Source organism: Antechinus flavipes, chromosome 3 (assembly GCF_016432865.1).
Source record: "Antechinus flavipes isolate AdamAnt ecotype Samford, QLD, Australia chromosome 3, AdamAnt_v2, whole genome shotgun sequence".
Lineage (NCBI taxonomy): Eukaryota > Metazoa > Chordata > Mammalia > Dasyuromorphia > Dasyuridae > Antechinus > Antechinus flavipes.
The window spans coordinates 464,992,619-465,011,382 of NC_067400.1; the positions used below are offsets into that span (position 1 = coordinate 464,992,619).

At 38.6% G+C, this 18,764-nt stretch overlaps 1 protein-coding gene across 1 annotated transcript in view; it reads left to right on the plus strand.

Moving 5' to 3' along the window:
• The window catches only part of LATS2 (large tumor suppressor kinase 2), a 78,336-nt gene extending 64,600 nt beyond the window's left edge, over positions 1–13,736 (plus strand). The window contains exons 4-8 of the mRNA XM_051986587.1: positions 1,379–2,910; positions 3,991–4,573; positions 5,475–5,657; positions 7,066–7,172; positions 11,344–13,736. Of these exons, the coding sequence (XP_051842547.1) occupies positions 1,379–2,910; positions 3,991–4,573; positions 5,475–5,657; positions 7,066–7,172; positions 11,344–11,838 (2,900 nt within the window). The 3' untranslated portion in view covers positions 11,839–13,736. The remainder of the gene's footprint in view (positions 1–1,378; positions 2,911–3,990; positions 4,574–5,474; positions 5,658–7,065; positions 7,173–11,343) is intronic.
• Positions 13,737–18,764: the final 5,028 nt, after the last annotated feature.

Sequence of the window (18,764 nt, forward strand, 5' to 3'; positions counted from 1 at the left end):
GAAATTACTGGATTTGGAATTGGAAAACTGCCATCAGGTTTTAGTTGTAAAGCCTTTTACAGGTCTGTAATCTAGAATATTTAGTCCTTTTGTGTTTATTTATTTTAGCTGTGTCAGATTTTTTTCCCTTACATGTCCAAACTGTAGTGTTCTGCAGCTTATATATTACACACCAAAAGTATCGACCCATGACGTGTCTGCCAAAGGCATGGCAGAGACCCCATGGCATCTCTTTGCCAAGTGATATGAAGTGATAGATGCTAAGTTTTTTGTAGCTACTGCAGAGGAGAGCTTTAAGGGGAGCAGCTGCAGAAAAAAGTCATGATAACAGTGGGAGGGCCTGGTTTTTCTTTCTTTCAAGGCAGGGCCCCCAGAAATGTCTTCTTTTGGAGGAGAGGCAATAGATTATTGGAAGCTTAACTAGTTCTCCCTCGCCTGCTTAAGAATACATTGATACTTTTAGACTTCTTAAGTGCATAATTAGGGCTACAATGACATTTTTCTAAATAACTTGGTGATGCATCAAAAATGGGCATTTGCAGAAAGTGCTTCTTCCATGGCTTCACAGCAGAAGCAGGTTGGTATTAGACATTTCTCCTTTACTCTCTTTATGCCCTGATATCTCCTTCACATATTCTTTAGCTTGTCTTGTGCAGCAAGATAATCATATAAATATGTGTACATATATTGGATTTAACATGTATTTTTAACATGTTTAATATATATTGGATTATTTGTCATCTAGGGGAGGGGGAAAGGGGAGAAATTTGGAACACAAGGTTTTGCAAGGATCAATGTTGAAAAATTATTCATGCATATGTTTTGAAAATAAAAAGCTTTAATTAAAAAAAAATAAAGACATTCTTTGGCCTGGCTCTTCATTACCATTTCTTGACATTTTCTCCTCCTGTGCTTTTTCTAGGGTCTAACAAGAGGAAATAAATGGTTTTTTTTTTCTTTATGGTTTATTTTTATTTTTTTTAATCAAAGCTTTTTATTTTCAAAATATCTACCTTGATAATTTTCAACATTCCCTTTTAGAAAACCTTGTGTTCTAATTTTTTTTCCTTCTTTCCCCCTAGCTCCTTCCCTAGATGGTAAATAGTCCAGTATATGTTAAACATGTATAATTCTTTTATACATGGAATATACACCTGGCCTTCTCCTCCATGATATGCAGTATAGTAGAAAGTAGGTCTTTTCTCTATGTTCAAGGGAGGTTCATCACTGGAAGGGGCTTCTTGAATCTTGTTCATATGTAGTGACGATTGCATCTAAAAGCTAGAAAAGCAAAATAAAAATAAAAGCCAGAGATCTTTTTTGGATAGAACAGATAGCTCCTAATGCAGTATCTTTGTTCTTTCTCCTCCCCACTCAGGAAAAGGAAGTGTGCCAAATAATGTCACTCGAAGGCCGAGCTTTGAGGGAACCAGTGAATCTTTTCCATCCTACCACCTCAGTAGTGCAGCCTATGAAGGGACGGGCTTTGGCGTGGAGGGGGCCAACATGCTGAGCGACGTGCCTAGACAGTACATGGATTTTCTGCTCTCCGCCCCTCAGCCGTCGGCTCTGACTCCTGCAGTTCCGCGGCCTCTTGGGGTCAGCCCTCACAGCGCCCCTGGTAGCCATCAGCACCAGTCCAAAGCCTATTCTGCCAATTTGGAGGCTCCGGGCATTAATTATCCAGTTGCTAATCACAGCAGCCAGGCTCTGCAGCTCCCTCCCGCTCACAGTTCCAACGGTCCCCACTACGGCCGGCCACACATGACAGTCCAGGGAGAACCGATGGGATACGGTATCCAGCGAAGTCCATCGTTTCAAAACAAGATGCAGCAAGACGGGGGATATGCAAACCTTCCCAGTAAAGGGCAGGTGGTCCAGAATAACTCTGGTCATACGTTTCAGCCGGCGGCCCCAGGCCTGTACATGACGCATTCTCATCACAAGCAGAGCAGTCCCTCCTCTCACCAGATGCACATGATGGCCGCCCGGAGCCCCGCATTTGCCAACGACTTTGCAGAGAATCCGCCGCAGAGTCTCCTCACCCCCTCTCGAAACAGCCTGAACATGGACTTGTATGACATGAACAACCAGGGCTGGCAGCCCTCTACTCTATCACGGCGGGATTCTCTACAAAACCCAAGCCTGGAGGCTGCCCCTCGACCGCACGTCTCGTTCCGGCCGGACAGCCATGTGCCCAGTAGAACTAACTCCTTCAACAACCATCAGCAGCCCCCAGTGGCTGTGTCCATTCGGACAGGACCCGCCGGCAAAACAGAGGCCTCTATCCCTTCCCCCAATACCATCACCGCCGTCACCTCTGCCCACATCCTCCATCCGGTAAAGAGCGTGAGGGTCTTGAGACCTGAGCCTCAGACCGCTGTGGGCCCGTCGCACCCCGCCTGGCTCCCCCAAAAGACCCCAGCTGTAGAAGGCCTGGAAATGATGGAGCAGCACCCTCTCCCCAAGGGAAGCCCAAACGCCTACTCCCTGGATGTTGATTATGGCTCTCAGGAGCCGAGGTGCCCCCCGCCTCCATACCCCAAGCATCTGCTCCTTCCCAACAGTCCAGAGCAGTTTGACATAAATAGCCTTTGTGCGGGGGTAGAACAGAGCCTTCGAGGGGTTCCTAACTCAGTAAGCAGTCAGGCTGAGGACAGTGTGGAAAGGAATGACAAAAGCAGCAAAAATTCCAAGGTGGAAAAGCCAGGGAAGGACATAAAGCAAATCCAAACTTCTCCTGTCCCCGTTCGTAAGAACAGCAAAGATGAAGAGAAGAGAGAATCTCGAATTAAGAGTTATTCCCCTTTTGCTTTTAAATTCTATATGGAGCAGCATGTGGAGAATGTCTTAAAAACATACCAGCAGAAAATTAACAGACGATTGCAGTTGGAGCAAGAAATGGCTAAAGTAATTTCCTTTTATACCTATATATGTACATATACTATGTAATCATACACATAACATATCTGCATATATACGTAAAGTTAGTTTTATGTCAGTAGTTAGACACGTCATGAAACATGACCTTAGTAGGGATAAATAGTAATCTTCAAGTATTTGTAGGGCTGCCTGCCATCTGTGAAGAAAATTCAAACTTTCTAACTAGCTCCTGAAAACAGAACTAGGGACTCCAGGCGGAAGCTTCAAAGAGCCACATCTAGATGTGAGATTAAGAAAAATTTCCCAACATAAATGTCCAAAAATGGAAAGCACAGTCTGAAGGAATAGCAAGTTCTAGCTTCTAGCAAAGCTCAGATGATTTAAGTGTTGGAAATACTTTCTTATTGAGAGTTGCATTTTTCTTAAGGTAACAAGGGTTATATAATTGAAGTACTTTGTTAATGTTTCAAAGAATCAAAAAATTAAGGTTTGTGGTTTTTTAACTTAGAAGTTTGAAAATTAGAAAAATGACTATATGTTATTTGCCTAGTATTGGTGTGTGTGTGTCATTCATGCATAGTCTCAAAGTATCATGTTTAAGTATAATTTACCAGCTAGTGCAAAACAAACATCATTCATTTAAAAATTATGCCATTTATAATTAGCAAAAGCTGCCTGCTGCTCCATGAACCTGGCAGCTTCAGTGAATTAGTCATCTTTTCTTTTTTTCCTGAACTACTGAAATATTAAAGAACTCTTGGAATTTTTAGGTATTTCATGGAACATTACCCATAAGCTTTTGTTTTAACACCGTCATTTCAGTTTTCGTTGGTTTTAGAGATTCTCTAAACAAGTAAAAGAAAGAATTTCATATTTGTCTTATCTTTTGAATTCTAAAATACTGCAGAGATTTTAGAATTGGGGTCCAGTGTATAAAGGAAAAAAAATGAGCTAATCATTCTTCCTTAGAGTGAACATCAGGACTTACCTTTCTGCATCACTTTATCAAAGACATGACTTTTGGTGTGTTCTCAATTTGTCCTTATACTTCTTGTTCCATTTCTTATGTTCTTTAATATCACTCTTGTTTTTTCTTTCTTTCCAAAGGCTGGTCTCTGTGAAGCTGAACAGGAACAAATGAGGAAGATCCTCTACCAGAAGGAGTCTAACTACAACAGACTGAAGAGGGCCAAAATGGACAAATCTATGTTTGTGAAAATTAAAACCCTGGGTATTGGTGCTTTTGGAGAAGTTTGTCTTGCTTTCAAAGTAGATACTCATGCCCTGTATGCCATGAAAACCCTGAGAAAGAAGGATGTTCTAAATCGTAACCAGGTGGCTCACGTCAAAGCAGAAAGGGATATATTGGCAGAAGCAGACAATGAGTGGGTGGTTAAACTCTACTACTCCTTCCAAGACAAAGACAATTTGTATTTTGTGATGGACTATATCCCTGGTGGGGACATGATGAGCCTGCTCATAAGAATGGAGGTCTTTCCAGAGCACCTGGCCAGATTTTATATTGCAGAGTTGACTTTGGCCATAGAGAGTGTTCATAAGATGGGCTTTATTCACAGAGATATCAAGCCAGATAACATTTTGATAGATCATGATGGTCACATCAAACTCACTGATTTTGGGCTCTGTACTGGATTCAGATGGACTCACAATTCCAAATATTACCAGAAAGGTATTGTGTTTACTTATATTATGGGTTGTGAAAGACATTCCATGACCAAAAAAAGGTTTAATAATCCCTTATTAATTGATTTTTAATGAATAGTTTTTTATTTCAAAATACATGCAAAGATAATTTTCAACATTTATCTTGCAAAATCTTTTGGTCCAAATTTTTTTCCCTCCCTTCCCCTTATTCTCCATCCCTAGACTATCTATATAGAAATAATCCTATATAGATAACTCCTTATTTAAGTCATTATTGTTACTCTTGAATCTTGGCTTTATGTCTCAATTTTTTTTTTTTTTTTTTTTTTGGTACATTCCAAGATCACGTTATCATTCAAATGAGCCATGAGGAAATCCTACCCTAGCATCTCATTATGGCATGGAGGTGATCCTGAGCTTTCAAAGGCTGCGCCAGAGCAGTACAAGTTCAGGCAGGCCCTAACCAAATGGGTATGAACCTAATGATGGATTATACTTGTCTTTAAAGAACAAGACAAGCCAGTATTACCAGAAAGCATCACTACCTTATGGTAGGATCACCAGCAAATTTTCCATAGGTGATAAGTTTTTGGCCATAACAAGTCATGATGACATATGCTAAAGCTCAAAGATTTCTTGAAGGTAAAACATTTTGAAGGTAGTAATAGATAGTTAAATCTGTGCGACCAGTGGTTTACTATGATTCCCTGTCTTTTTTTCTGCTATGTCTCTGTCTAGCGAATCCTGATCTCATATTGGTTTAATTGGTTAACTTTAGGCTTTAAGTTCATTACCATATCCTTAGTGAACTTTTAAAGAATTATTTCTTGTACTTATCAAGGCTATTTTAAAACTCCCTTTCCTGTTTCATACTAGTCATATCAGGTTGTTAAAAATTTTTTTTCCCCTTTTTTTCTGGGCAAAAGGGAGTCACATCAGACAGGATAGCATGGAACCTAGTGACCTCTGGGATGACGTATCAAATTGTCGATGTGGAGACAGGCTAAAAACTCTAGAGCAAAGAGCTAAAAAGCAACATCAGAGATGTTTGGCACATTCACTTGTTGGAACTCCGAACTACATTGCCCCTGAAGTTCTCCTTCGTAAAGGTATAAACTTCTGAATTTCTTTTGCCTTGAATGTTCAAAAACTTCATTGGGTTGGTGGGTAGGCCTTGTACTAAATGTTGATTGTTCTTTTAAAACCATTAAATACTGAATGGTTTTCATGCCTCCATTGAAACATGTCCCATAGGAAAGATACTGTCCACCAGTGTCTGTTGAAATGAAGCCTTGACTAATTAATAGGAAAGAATGGTCTTCCTCATAGTTGAGTTGTGTTAGTTGTCTCTTTACAATTTCTGCTTTATAACGAATAAAGCTTTGGGTGAGGTAAGTGCTTCAGGCAGTAGCATGAAAGGAATAATCCCAAAACTTCTTTTAACTTTGACAGCACAGTTAGAAGATAAATTTGGTATGATGATAGCCCTTCCCTCCTGTAGCTGCATTAATAATAATTCATTGGTTGAAGTTGGGAGTCTTTTGTGACTCTCTAAGTCAGGCCCAGATAAGATTACATAGCTTGGAGTTTTCTGAAGCAGCGTTCAGACTGGGTCTTTCCAGTTCAAGTACAATACTATATCCCTTATACCAAACTGCATCTCTGATGCTTGCTTTCTGAAGTACCTAAGACCAGGGCCAGCATCACCATTTGCTATATATGCTTTAAGTCAGTAGCGTCAAGCTCAAAACAGAAATCAGGGCCAGTAAGGACCTATGGGGCTGAAAATTGACTTTAAAAATTACTTACTAACATTATCTGTGTTCTGTTACAGTTTTATTTATTTTGTTAAATATTTCCCTTTACATTCTAGTCTGCTCAAGTTCTAGGTTTCATTCTGTCTTTTCTGATCCAAACTACCAAGCTGACTCCACATAATTTTGTTATCAACCAGTGTTCATGTTGCCTTGGCTACAAAACATTATTCTCCTACCATCTCATGACTCTCAAAATCAATTCAACAGCATGACGTCTTATCGATGTCTTGGCACTCTGTTCACAGTAACAGTTGTTTGTTGATCTGACTCAATGAAAATTTTAAAAAATCGTTATTTATTAAGTGCCTCCTTTTTATCCCTCCCTGCTTGCAAGTATTGATAATTGTTCTTCCCCAGGGCAGCTCCCAGAGGGACTATCTGTCCCCTCTTTTTCTATTCCTAGCACACTTAGCACAATGCCTGGCACATAACAAATATTTATTGACTGATTGACAGGTTTATATTATCTCTTCAGAAATAGGAGCCAGGGAGTGTATCTTCCACTTTTATCTCCCTGCCAAAATTGCTAAGGTCTTTGCCTGCACTGGACTATTAGTCAATAATCTGTACAGACCAGGTTTAAAAAACTCAAACCCAGCCCTGTTAGCCTTCAGAGTCTCAGGGAGCACAGAATTTGTGAGTGCTAATGACAGTGTCTGGGATCGTTAACTAAGAGTGACTTACTTATCTTACCTTTCAGGCTACACTCAGCTCTGTGACTGGTGGAGCGTCGGTGTGATTCTCTTTGAAATGCTAGTGGGGCAACCCCCTTTCCTGGCCCCAACTCCTACAGAAACCCAGCTGAAGGTCAGTAAGAAAGCAGGATCGTTTTGTCTAGGAGAACATCTATATATACACATATAGATGCAGATCATTTGATCAATTACTTAGTAAACAGTAAAGTTTGATCTCTTCTTTCCCTCCTATCTCCCCCTCTTTCCTTTCCCCCTCCCCCCCCCCAACAGCCCCATTCCTCTTATGTTGTAATGGGGAAAATGTGAGTTTTATAGTATGCCTTTATCCCTGGGCTTGAGTTATTTGCTTTTTTCCATGTTTATTTTTCTCAGTTTTTATTTTAAACCTTCAGCATTCTATTTGTCATTTTGGAAACAATGTGATTCCAGAGAACTGATGATGCCATGGTTCTGTACTGCCCACTTCCTGACAAAGAAGTGATGATTGCAAGATGCAGAACGAGACACATGTTTTGATGTGGACACTGTGGGAACTAGATTTATTTGACTTTATGAAGAGGTTTTTTGGGGGGGAGGGGGAGAATGTTAATTGGAAAATAAATGAAAAAAAAGGAACTTAATGTGAGAACTAAAAATAAGGAAAGGAAAGGATTGTAACTCCTCCAGGGAATAGATTTTTTCTGAGAAAAATCATATGCCCAAAGAAAGTAAGTTTGGGCATTAACATGAATATAGTAGAAGGGACCTTAGAAACTATCTAATCAAATCCCTTCATCTTCTAAGCAAGGAAATTGAGACACAGAGAGAGCTTTTAGAGGCTTGCCCAGTGTCATACAGGTAGTAAGTATCAGTCTTGAGTTCAAATATGAAGACCTCTGACTACAGAGCCAAGGATTAGCACTGACCGTGCTACCTTCTTATGATATTTCCTGGACAGTTTTCAGCATGATGGCAGAAAACTGAATTGCTTCCATTTGAATTGTCTTAGGAAAATTTTGAAGATCACCTAGTAAGATACCAGACACAGAGATTAATTAAACTGCCAAGCATTCCAGCTCTGTGACAGAGAGCACAACTGCACTGAGCTGGCCACATTGTTCAATTGCCAAATATAAGATTGCCAAAAAGACTATTTTATGGAGAACTCACACAGGGCAAGAGCTCACAAGGTGGCAAGAAAAAGTGATACAAGGACACTCTTAGGTCTCGCTTAAGAATTTTAAAATCAATTGTTTAACACGGGAGACACTGGCACAGGACCCCCAGCATGGCGTGCCCCCATTAAAAAAGGTGCTGTGCTCTATGAGCAAAGGAGAATTGAGTTAGCTCAAAAGAAATGTGAGATGTGCAAAGTTACAGAACCATGGGGACTGTTTGTGTGCGACCTGTGGCAGAGCATTCTGAGCTCATATTGGTCTGATCAGCCAGTCAGACTCATTGTAACCTGACTCTAACACAGTGGTGTCAAACCACTAGTGGTATTGCCATTTCTAGAGCAGCACAAGCGTAGTCAGTTGGTCAGATTAGATGTCTATGTTACCTGTAATTACTTTAAAATGAACAGCAAGACATGCATTTCAGGCATACTTAATGTGGGGATAGGTTTTGTTGGACACGTAGATACAGATAAATTTGTAAGTATAAAAAATGTAGCATTACACATAAATACATCAAAAAATATAGGTGATTTGATCCATGTGAGTGCACCCCTTTTTTTTTTAAATAACTTTTTATTGACAGAACCCATGCCAGGGTAATTTTTTTACATTATCCCTTGCAGTCACTTCTGTTCCGATTTTTCCCCTCCCTCCATCCCCTCCCCCAGATGGCAAGCAATCCTTTACATGTTGAATAGGTTACAGTATATCCTAGATACAATATATGTGTGCAGAACTGAACAGTTATCTTGTTGCACAGGGAGAATTGAATTCAGAAGGTAGAAATAACCCGGGAAGAAAAACAAAAATGCAAGCAGTTTATATTCATTTCCCAGTGTTCTTTCTTTGGGTGTAGCTGCTTCTGTCCATCTTTGATCAATTGAAACTGAATTAGCTCTCTTTATCGAAGAGATCCACTTCCATCAGAATACATCCTCAAACAGTATCGTTGTTGAGGTATATAATGATCTCCTGGTTCTGCTCATTTCACTTAGCATCAGTTCATGTAAGTCTCACCAATCTTCTCTGTATTCATCCTGCTGGTCATTCCTTACAGAACAATAATATTCCATAACGTTCATATACCACAATTTACTCAACCATTCTCCAATTGATGGGCATCCTTTCATTTTCCAGCTTCTAGCCACTACAAACAGGGCTGCCACAAACATTTTGGCACATACAGGTCCCTTTCCCTTCTTTAGTATCTCTTTGGGGTATAAGCCCAGCAGTAGCACTGCTGGATCAAAGGGTGTGCACAGTTTGATAACTTTTTGAGCATAGTTCCAAATTGAGTGCACCCTTTTTTGTTGAAAGTCCCTCCAAAGCCTTTCTATTGCTGTGTGCAAAAAGGGGGGGGGGGAAGAGGGGGCAAATATACTTAGTGACCACATTATCCAAATTTCTTAGGAATGACTGCTCTTTACACAACAAATAGTCTACCACAAGACCTGTGTCCAAGGCTATTTCAGGGATCATTGCTGAGTTGACTTATCTGCTTGCAGCCCCATTAAGAGCCCAGTCACCTCAGTGCTTCTGTGAAGCACTGGGATCAGATACCTCTCAGAGTGGAGGTTGGGGAGGATTTGTTTAATGACATGATGAAGCTGTTTTGTATTCTATTCCTGTTTTTTGGTATCTAAAATTACATATATTCCTATCGAAGCCATTATAGAAACAAGTTTTTTTTGCATCAATCTGTTAAGAATGAAGTGATTTGCTATTTTTTGCTGAAGGCTCTTTCCCACTTGAATTGCTAGACTTGCCTCGAACAGTATTTGTATGGTAATAGATTCCTGAGTATTCTCTTCCCTAACACAAAAGACCCATGACCACTTAACCTTAGCAGGTGAAAGGGATTGGTCCCACTTCAAACATAGTATCAGTATTTTCTTAAAGGATTTTAACCCCAACTCTATAACACTGTTGTGTCACCCTCCTGGTTCACAAGGAACCTTTAGAAAAGTTGGCTTCATTTCTTAATTTAACAAAAAAAGCAACATTTTATAGTGGAAAGACATCAGTTAGGAACCTTGGGTTTGGATCCTAACTCTAACTTTACTAGATGTAGGATTAATATTGTGCAAAGCCCCATAATTTTTTCTGAGTCTTCATTTCCCCATCTGTTAAATGAGGGAATAGAATTTATTTGACCATTTAGGTTTCTTTAAAAGTTGTGATGCTCGTAAAAGTCACCTTTATCTTCATCACGAAATAAAATGATTACTTTCCATTGGCCCTCCCCACACCTCCCTAAAAGATCTCAGTATTAGTGTTTTCTGGGACACTTGAGGTTACACCCCACACAGGGTCACACAACTAATATAGTTAGTATGAGCACACAATAATATAGTACACAATATAGTTAGTAATGAGACTTAAATTCAAGTTATCCTGGCTCTTAGGCCAGCTGTCTTTCTACTACATTATCACTTGCTCTGCTCTTCTCCCACCCTCACATACATAAATAGATTTAAGGTTAATAATCTGAAGCTTTTCCTATAAAATCATTAGCAACATAACCCAGTTTCTCAGTATCCTTACTGACCTGTTACTTTCCCCATTTCTATGGTTGTCCATGTTTACCTTTTGTATCTGGGGCAAGAGAAATTTCCATAGTCCCAAATTGCACGTAATTCCGACCAGTCATTTGACACAAATTCTGGCAAGAGAACTAAGACTGTGGATGAAAATCTGTCACTTAAATCAATGCAACTGTTCTCTCCTCTCCTCTCCTCTCCTCTCTCCTCTCTCCTCTCTTCAGGATTGCATGTTTTTGCTAAGTAATTTTTTTCCTTTTCAGAAAAATCACATCCCTTAAGCACCACTCTTAATTTCCTGCCTATTGGTGCTTCTTCATTATTCGGCATCTGTTTCTTTGGTAGCCTCCTTAAAAATTGTCTTATAGTTTTGTAGAAAATGTATTTAACCACCATGGGGGTTACAATTTCTTGGGAAGTAGACTCTGAAGTTTCTATTAAAGAACCAGGATTTTTGCTTTATAAAGTTTTAATTATATCAACTTATTCCTGCTTTAAATAATAATAATAATAATATGGATTGGACCTTGGATCTGCTAAAAAATTGAAGGAAAAATTCACATTTTGGTTTTGTTTTCCCTTTCAGGTCATAAACTGGGAAAGCACACTTCACATTCCGACCCAAGCCAAGTTGAGCCCCGAGGCCAGTGACCTCATTACTAAGCTCTGCTGTGCTGCTGAGAACCGGCTGGGCAGAAATGGTGCTGATGAGATCAAGGCCCATCCATTCTTCAGCTCCATGGACTTCTCTGGGGACATCCGGCGGCAGCCAGCTCCCTACGTGCCAAAGATCAGTCATCCAATGGACACCTCCAATTTTGATCCTGTAGAGGAAGATGGCCCCTGGAATGATGTCAGTGGAGATAGCACTAAAGCCTGGGACACTCTGACTTCTTCCAACAGCAAACACACAGAGCACGCCTTTTATGAGTTTACTTTCAGAAGGTTCTTTGATGACAATGGCTATCCATTTAGGTGCCCAAAGCCTTCAGGGATTGAAGGCACACCATCTCCAAACTCGGACGTGGAAAACAAAGAACTGGTGGATCCGACTGGGGACTGTCAACCTGTGTACGTGTAAATGATCCCTAGTGTGTCCCAGACGGTCTGGGAATTTAGGTATAAGGAGGGCCTCAAAGCTGATCCTTCTCTTAATAGATGTTCTTGGAAGTTGAGATCAATTTTGTTGTAAATAAGTACTTTGATTTCTACACTTGAAATTCTGATCTTCACGGAAAAAAAATCGAGCAATTCTTCTTGATTTCTAGACTCTGATTTGTGTGAGATCACCACCACTCACACAGATAGGCATTTAAAGACAATTCACAGCATTAAACAATATTTTTTAAAATTTAGTACAGTTTAGAAAGAGCACTTATATTTTGTTTATATCAATTTTTTTCCTACTAAATTATAGGGATTAACTTTGACAAATCATGCTGCTGCTGTTATTCCTTTTTCTACATTGTTATTTTAGCCATAGCACTTATTTCACATTTAGGAAAATACATTAAAAACTGAAGAACATGATGGGAAATACTCTGTGCAATAATGTAAAAAAGGAAAAGAGATAAAGCACTCTGGGCTGATGTTACTAAACCCAGTTTTATTCACACTATGGTTTTGTTTTTTTGGAATTCCTTCCTCTCCTCCCCCTCATAGCAGAATTGTGACATCACCTTAAAAAGCGGCTTTTGTTTCCTTTTGCATATTAGTGTGTAATAGAAAGTGTGAGCAAGGTGACAAGTTGGGTGTGATTTCAGTGTCTGGTGTGTGAAGAATGTTGCATGAGCAGGGTTTTTCTGTTCAGTAAGTAACCATATCTTGCCATTCACGGGCAGGTCCTGTGAATCTTTTCTTAACAAGTATCTTTAAATGAGGTATTCTAAACAATGTGTTGATAATGTATTGTGTGGATGATTTCTTGTTATGATTGTATACCTTATTGATTTCTTATTTTTAAAATTTCAAATGTCTAACTGAGAAGTGATTTTGTGTCTGTGATTGGATTATTTTTTGTTAGGGGTGGGTAAATTAAACACCTCCTGTCCTTCTAAACTGAGATTAATTAATTAGCAGTACCTCTTAAAGGTTAATTATGAAAACATTTTGATACTTATTGTCTGTATCCTATTCCATTCATGGAATGATATGTATGTGGTATTCAGTAATTATGACCTTTCTAAATTAATATTTTTTGTTAACATTACACACACTGAAAAGATTTAAAAGTGTGTTCTCCTTTTGTCTCAGACAGTTGAAGTATTGCCCTGATGGAACACAGTTGTTCTGTTTCTAACAGATGTTATTGGTCTGCTTTAAAATGTCAAATCTTAACTGAGTTTAAAGTGTGCATTTAAAAAATTTTGTACAAGTGAGGCTTATTCAAAGTGATATTGGAATACTAAAATATTAAGCCATAAATATTTTCATATAAGTATAGTTGTATATATAACTGAATAGATAAACACATAAAATATTCCTTAATTCAAATTAGTATTACAGTCCTATTTAAAGTGATTTATATTTGAGTAAAATTCTCAATTTTTTTTTTAAATTTTTTTTTTTTTTGCTTTTTGAAATTCTGGCGCTTTGTACTTTTCATCATATTATTCCATATATTATTCCTTAATTTTTTAGCATATTGTATCCATTGTTATCCAAGCAACATTTATAAATTTATCATTGTCTAAACTAAAAAAATTATTCTTGTGTACGTGTTTACATTTGTATGAATGGCATGTTCTGAGGTCTGCTGTGCTTGTATTGTGACAGTCCACGTAAGATTCAGTATTACTGCTTTTTTTTTTAATTAGTGATGCCTTTTTTTTGTTTTTGTTATTTACAGCTATCTGACATACTTTCATGTGGTAGGTTCTTTCTCAGGAACTCAATTTAACTGTTATTTATTGATATACCATTGCCTTTGAAAGCTTCTACTGGCACAATTTATTATTAAAACTTTGGATTCCCAAATCAGCAGTTGGTGTGGTGTTTCCCTGGAATGTCTGACTTTCTGCTTACAGAGTCTATGTGTGTTGGTCTAGTTGTAGCTGGAGGGAAAAGTCCAGAGCAGCTGTCGATGACTGATTTCTATAATGGGGGAGGGGGGTGACATAGGAAAGCTAGAATGAACACAATTCCTCTGGCCTACGTTTTATAAATGGACATTGTTATTTTGGCCATCAGAAAAAGGAAGTCGTTTTTGAAATGTAAGAGGGTAGGCTAAAAATTTTATTGAGGCTTTGACATTTGATTATAACTTTAAATGCCACGTAACAAGGTGAGGTATGATCATCTGTAAAGTCTATCCTGATTTTAAATTCCCAAGATATCTTGAAAGTTGTTGGTTGTTTTTTTTTGTTTGTTTGTTTTTGTTTTTTCTTTTATTCCCTTCAGCTGCTCCTCTTGCCCAGCCAAAATGTGAATTGTTTAATTAGGCTAATGGCCAAAGAGCAGATTCCTGAGAACAGACATAGGCAGTGTTTTTTGACAGACCCTGAAATGGATGAAGGCTGCACCCAGACCGTCACGAGGTCACAGCCAGTTCTGTCTTCAGCTTGTTTGTGGTCATTATTGGGTGTGATTTGGGATCTGCTGCAGGGACAAAATATCTTATTGCATTCTTTCTAATTTGCTCCTGCCCCAGTTCAAGTGACACATGAAATGCTGTCTTTGAATATAATTCATGAAATGAAAACTATCAATATTCCCTGTCTAAGCCTCCTGTAATTAAAAGTGTCTCCATTTTGGTTTTGAAATGGGAAGGATTTCTGGAGGTCATCTGGTCAACCCCCTTCTGCCTCCAGGCAAAATTATACCTAAATAAACCAAGTCACTGAGGAATCTCTATGACTTCAGCAAGAAGCCAGCACATGTTTGTTCCTGCTGGAACAATAGAATTTATTTAGTGACTATATGCAATCCTCCTGGTGCTAGGCTCTGTGACCATCCTGTTTTTCTCCCAGATTAAAGTACTGTCTCCTTTGGAAAGTAGGGAGTTTCCCATGTCTAAAAATGACAGATTCATTTGAAATTTAAGATGAACTTGTTAAATTGAGAAAATGTTAATAAACTCTTAGTGCTCTTGGACCCTGAGAATGCTCACAGATTTAACTGGAAGCTAATCTATTTCTGAAATTGCTATCTTCCTCCTGCTGCCTCACTACTCTTGAATCTGGTATCCACATCCTGCCTGACCTGTCACAGTTCTTAATCTGGACACTTTCTTCATATTGCATTCATTCTGTCCCAACCAATTCCTAACCCTGGATAATACCTACATCCACTTTCTCCATTCTTATTCCCAAGGCACTTAATGCTGCTGGAAGATGTCTCAAAACTGATAAGTGGGATTAAAAACCTTACCTAGGTATTCCTGCAAAGCAGTCCTTTTAATACCTCTGATTTACTACCTTCCTTACCTAAGTCCCCACAGCAGCTCTTCCAGAACTCTATCTTCAGTCCTCCAATTTCATGCTGTTTTAGGAGATGATTTCCTTTTATAATCCCACATGACCTTCTGATCTCCCCTCTGTACATCAAAACCTCTCCATGAAGGCTTTCTCCCTGGCTAAGAAACTTTGACTCTTGGATTTTTGTTCATTCCATCCCCACCTCAGGACCTGACTCTATCCATCATCTTTTCCTTTCTCATCTTCCACTCTTTCCTCTTTACTGGTTCTTCATCTTACAAATGGCTCAAATAATCCTTCCTCTTTTACAAAACAAGCAAAATATCAAAAACAAAAACCTTCCCCTTAGCTCTACTAATTCACATTAATCCACTTTGGTGGTTTTAGGGATCAAATGAGATAATATCTGTAAAATATGTTGCAAAAAAAACTCGTTATAAATGTAAGAGCCTTTCCCAATTTTCCTAGTTTGAATTAAAAAAAAATAATAAAGTATTTACTTATCTGTGAATATGGTGGTTCCCCCTTTCCTTTGAATATAAGTTCTTTGAGTCCAGCATCTGCATCAGTTTTGTTTTCCAATTTTTAGCATATAGTTTTTAACAAACATTTGCTGATTTGATTATTCAAGCTAATACTTTGTCTCCATTTACTCCCAGACTTATAGTTAACCAGCAGCCCTCTATCTCATCACTCCCAACTCAAAATCCTGCCACCGGACTCCATTATTCTACTGAAATTACTTTCTCAGGTAACCAAAGTCCTCAGCTCAGTCCTCATCATCTGTGAATTTTCTGCAGCATTTACACTCTTCACCACTGCCATCCCCCACTCCCTATACTTGTTCTTTCTTTGGATCCATCTTCTCCCCATCCACCTCCCCTCCTCCCCGATCTGATTGTTTCTTCTCTCCTATTCATAATTTCCACAGCTTCCTCTCCCTAAGAATTGTTCAGTCATTTCAATCTAATGTACAAATTACTGAGTGCTTACTAAGTGTCAGTGATAAGGTAGTGACTGCTAGGTTACCTGGCCTGGGAGGTAGCTAAATGCAGTCAAGACCCCAAAGTCTCTTGGAGAGAGAGAGAGCCCTTGGGGATGAGATGCAGGAATGCTATTTCTCTGTCTTTGGATTATCTTATCAAAATTTGCATTTTATGGCCAGAATGTGGCCTGGAATGAGATGCTTAACTAACTACTCCTTAACTCCATCAGTGACATGAAGCATCTGGTTTTCTCTCACATTTTCCCAGAAAAAGTACCTATATGGGGGCAACTGGTTGGTGCAGTAGATAGAGCACCAGTCCTAAAGTCAGTGGCCTCAGACACTTAATAACTTAACTGTGTGACCCTGGGCAAGTCACTTAACCCTGCCAAAAAAAAAAAAAAAAAAAAACTATTTGTCCCTGCTTTTTTCAGTATTTCCATTTTGGAACTTAGGTTCAGACTTTGTCAATAGTGTTATAATAATAAAATCTTTGCCTTTTGATTTGAAGATGTTCTGAGCCTACAAATTCTTCTGAGACACCCGCACCAGTGTGGAAACCCTCCTCCCCCTAGTATTTTTAGGGTACAACTACCTGCGCCTTAAGAATGGATATGTTTTTTTTTTAATCTTTGTAACCCTGGTAGCTAATGCATAGTAACCTTAATAATTATATAATCAATGCTAATTGAGTAGAACTGAACCCTCTTATCTCATAAGAGAAAATAAAAGTAAGCAGCCCAATTTATTCAAACTGAACCAAATAAATTTAGATCTTCAGTACTAGCAACTCTGAAACCAACTACTAAAAATTAGTCTTTAAATTTAATTTTTAAAAACTTGCTGAAATTTTTTTTTTATCTGACAGTGGCTGTGGACATATTAATGCCCTAGGTAATTCTAAGATCCATGAAGTCTGTAGAATGGAACAGTCTCATGTAGAATACTAGTTGATCTACATTATTAATAATAATAGGTAGTATTTGTACAGCACTTACTATATGCTAGGTTCTGTGCTCTTTATAAATATTTATCACATTTGATCCTCACAACAATCCTACATTTTATAGATGAGGAAACTGAGGCAAGCAGATTCAGTGACTTGCCCAAGGTCACACAGCTAGGAAGTGTTAAGTGTCAGATCAAAATTGAACTCACATCCTCCTAACTTAAGGGCTGATGCTGTATCCACCACACCACCTAGCTGCCCCCAGCTAGTATCTTTTTAAATATTTGAATTTTTTTTTCCCAAATACATGCAAAGACAGTTTTCAACATACAATTGCATAACTCTGTGTTCCAAATTTTTCTTCCTCCACCTCTCCAGCAAGCAATCTGATATAGGTTAAACATGTGCAATTCTTCTAAGCATATTTCATTGTATGCAGTTAGTAACTGAGGCAGAATTTGAACTCACATCTTCTTGACTTTAGGCCCAATGCTCTATACAGTGCACCACCTAAAGGAAGTTCTTTACCATGGTCAAATCATAGATCCTAATTCAATTGCAAATAAAGGCCTACAGGTCCTATCTGAAGATAAACACAAAGTTGAGGATAGCTGAAACATGGAAAGATCCTGGAATCAAGATCCAAAGAGAACTTGACATTAGGCCAAATCTAATAAAATGAAATTGACTAAGAATAAATGACCTCAAAAAATTTAATTTTTCAAGTACAAGATGGCAAAGCCCGAGTAACAGTCAGTAGCATAAGGCAGCCAAGAAAGCTAATATGATTTAGAGTTTCATTGATTAAATAAATCAATTTTTTCCACTGACCACCTCCTTTTGCCTGAGAAATTATTACATGGCCCCAGCTAAATAGGAACACAGAACCTCAGAGCTAAGAGTAGGACAACCAGAATGGTGAGGGGTCTAAAAGATGGAACAAATGATTGTTTGACAAAATCAGAGAAAAGGAAGGTGGGCCATCACAGTTTCGAATATCTGAAAGGTAGCATGTGAAAAAGAAATTTATTAAACTCGTTCTGCTTGATCCCAGGGGGGAGGAACTTGGAGTAATAGGTAAATGTTGTGAGGAGGCAAATTTAAGTTTGATGGCAGTATCTTGAGCCATTTCTGATGACTTAAGGACAAGAGCTATCTATGGAGGAATCGAGAATTATTCTCTTCCTTCAGATTTCTGAACTTCAGACTAGTGTAGCAAACCCAGAGGGAGGGAATCTGTGCCCAATTAAATCAATACTGTGCTAAATATTCCTCCTGCTATGGCTAAGTGAATCTCTTTAACTTTTAGGTGATCTAAGCATTTCTTTCAGTTCTAAATGGAATCTGAAGTACTAGACCAGCATGAAACTGGCATAACCGAGAACATGTACTCAATAATGTATCATTATGTTATTTGATTTTTCATGTGCTTGCTTTGTCTTGTGTTTTTGGAGGACTGAGCCCAACTATACCCCACCCAGCACTCATGACTACCCTATGCACATGATAGACACTTCTTTTGTAAGGAATCAAAGTTAGAATCCTGCTCCCACACTTATCTCTGAATGGGCAAGATATTCTGTCTCTCTAAGTGTTAGTTCTTCATAAATAGGGAATAAATCGGGACTATCTTCTAGGTTGATTGTCCTTTATAGACC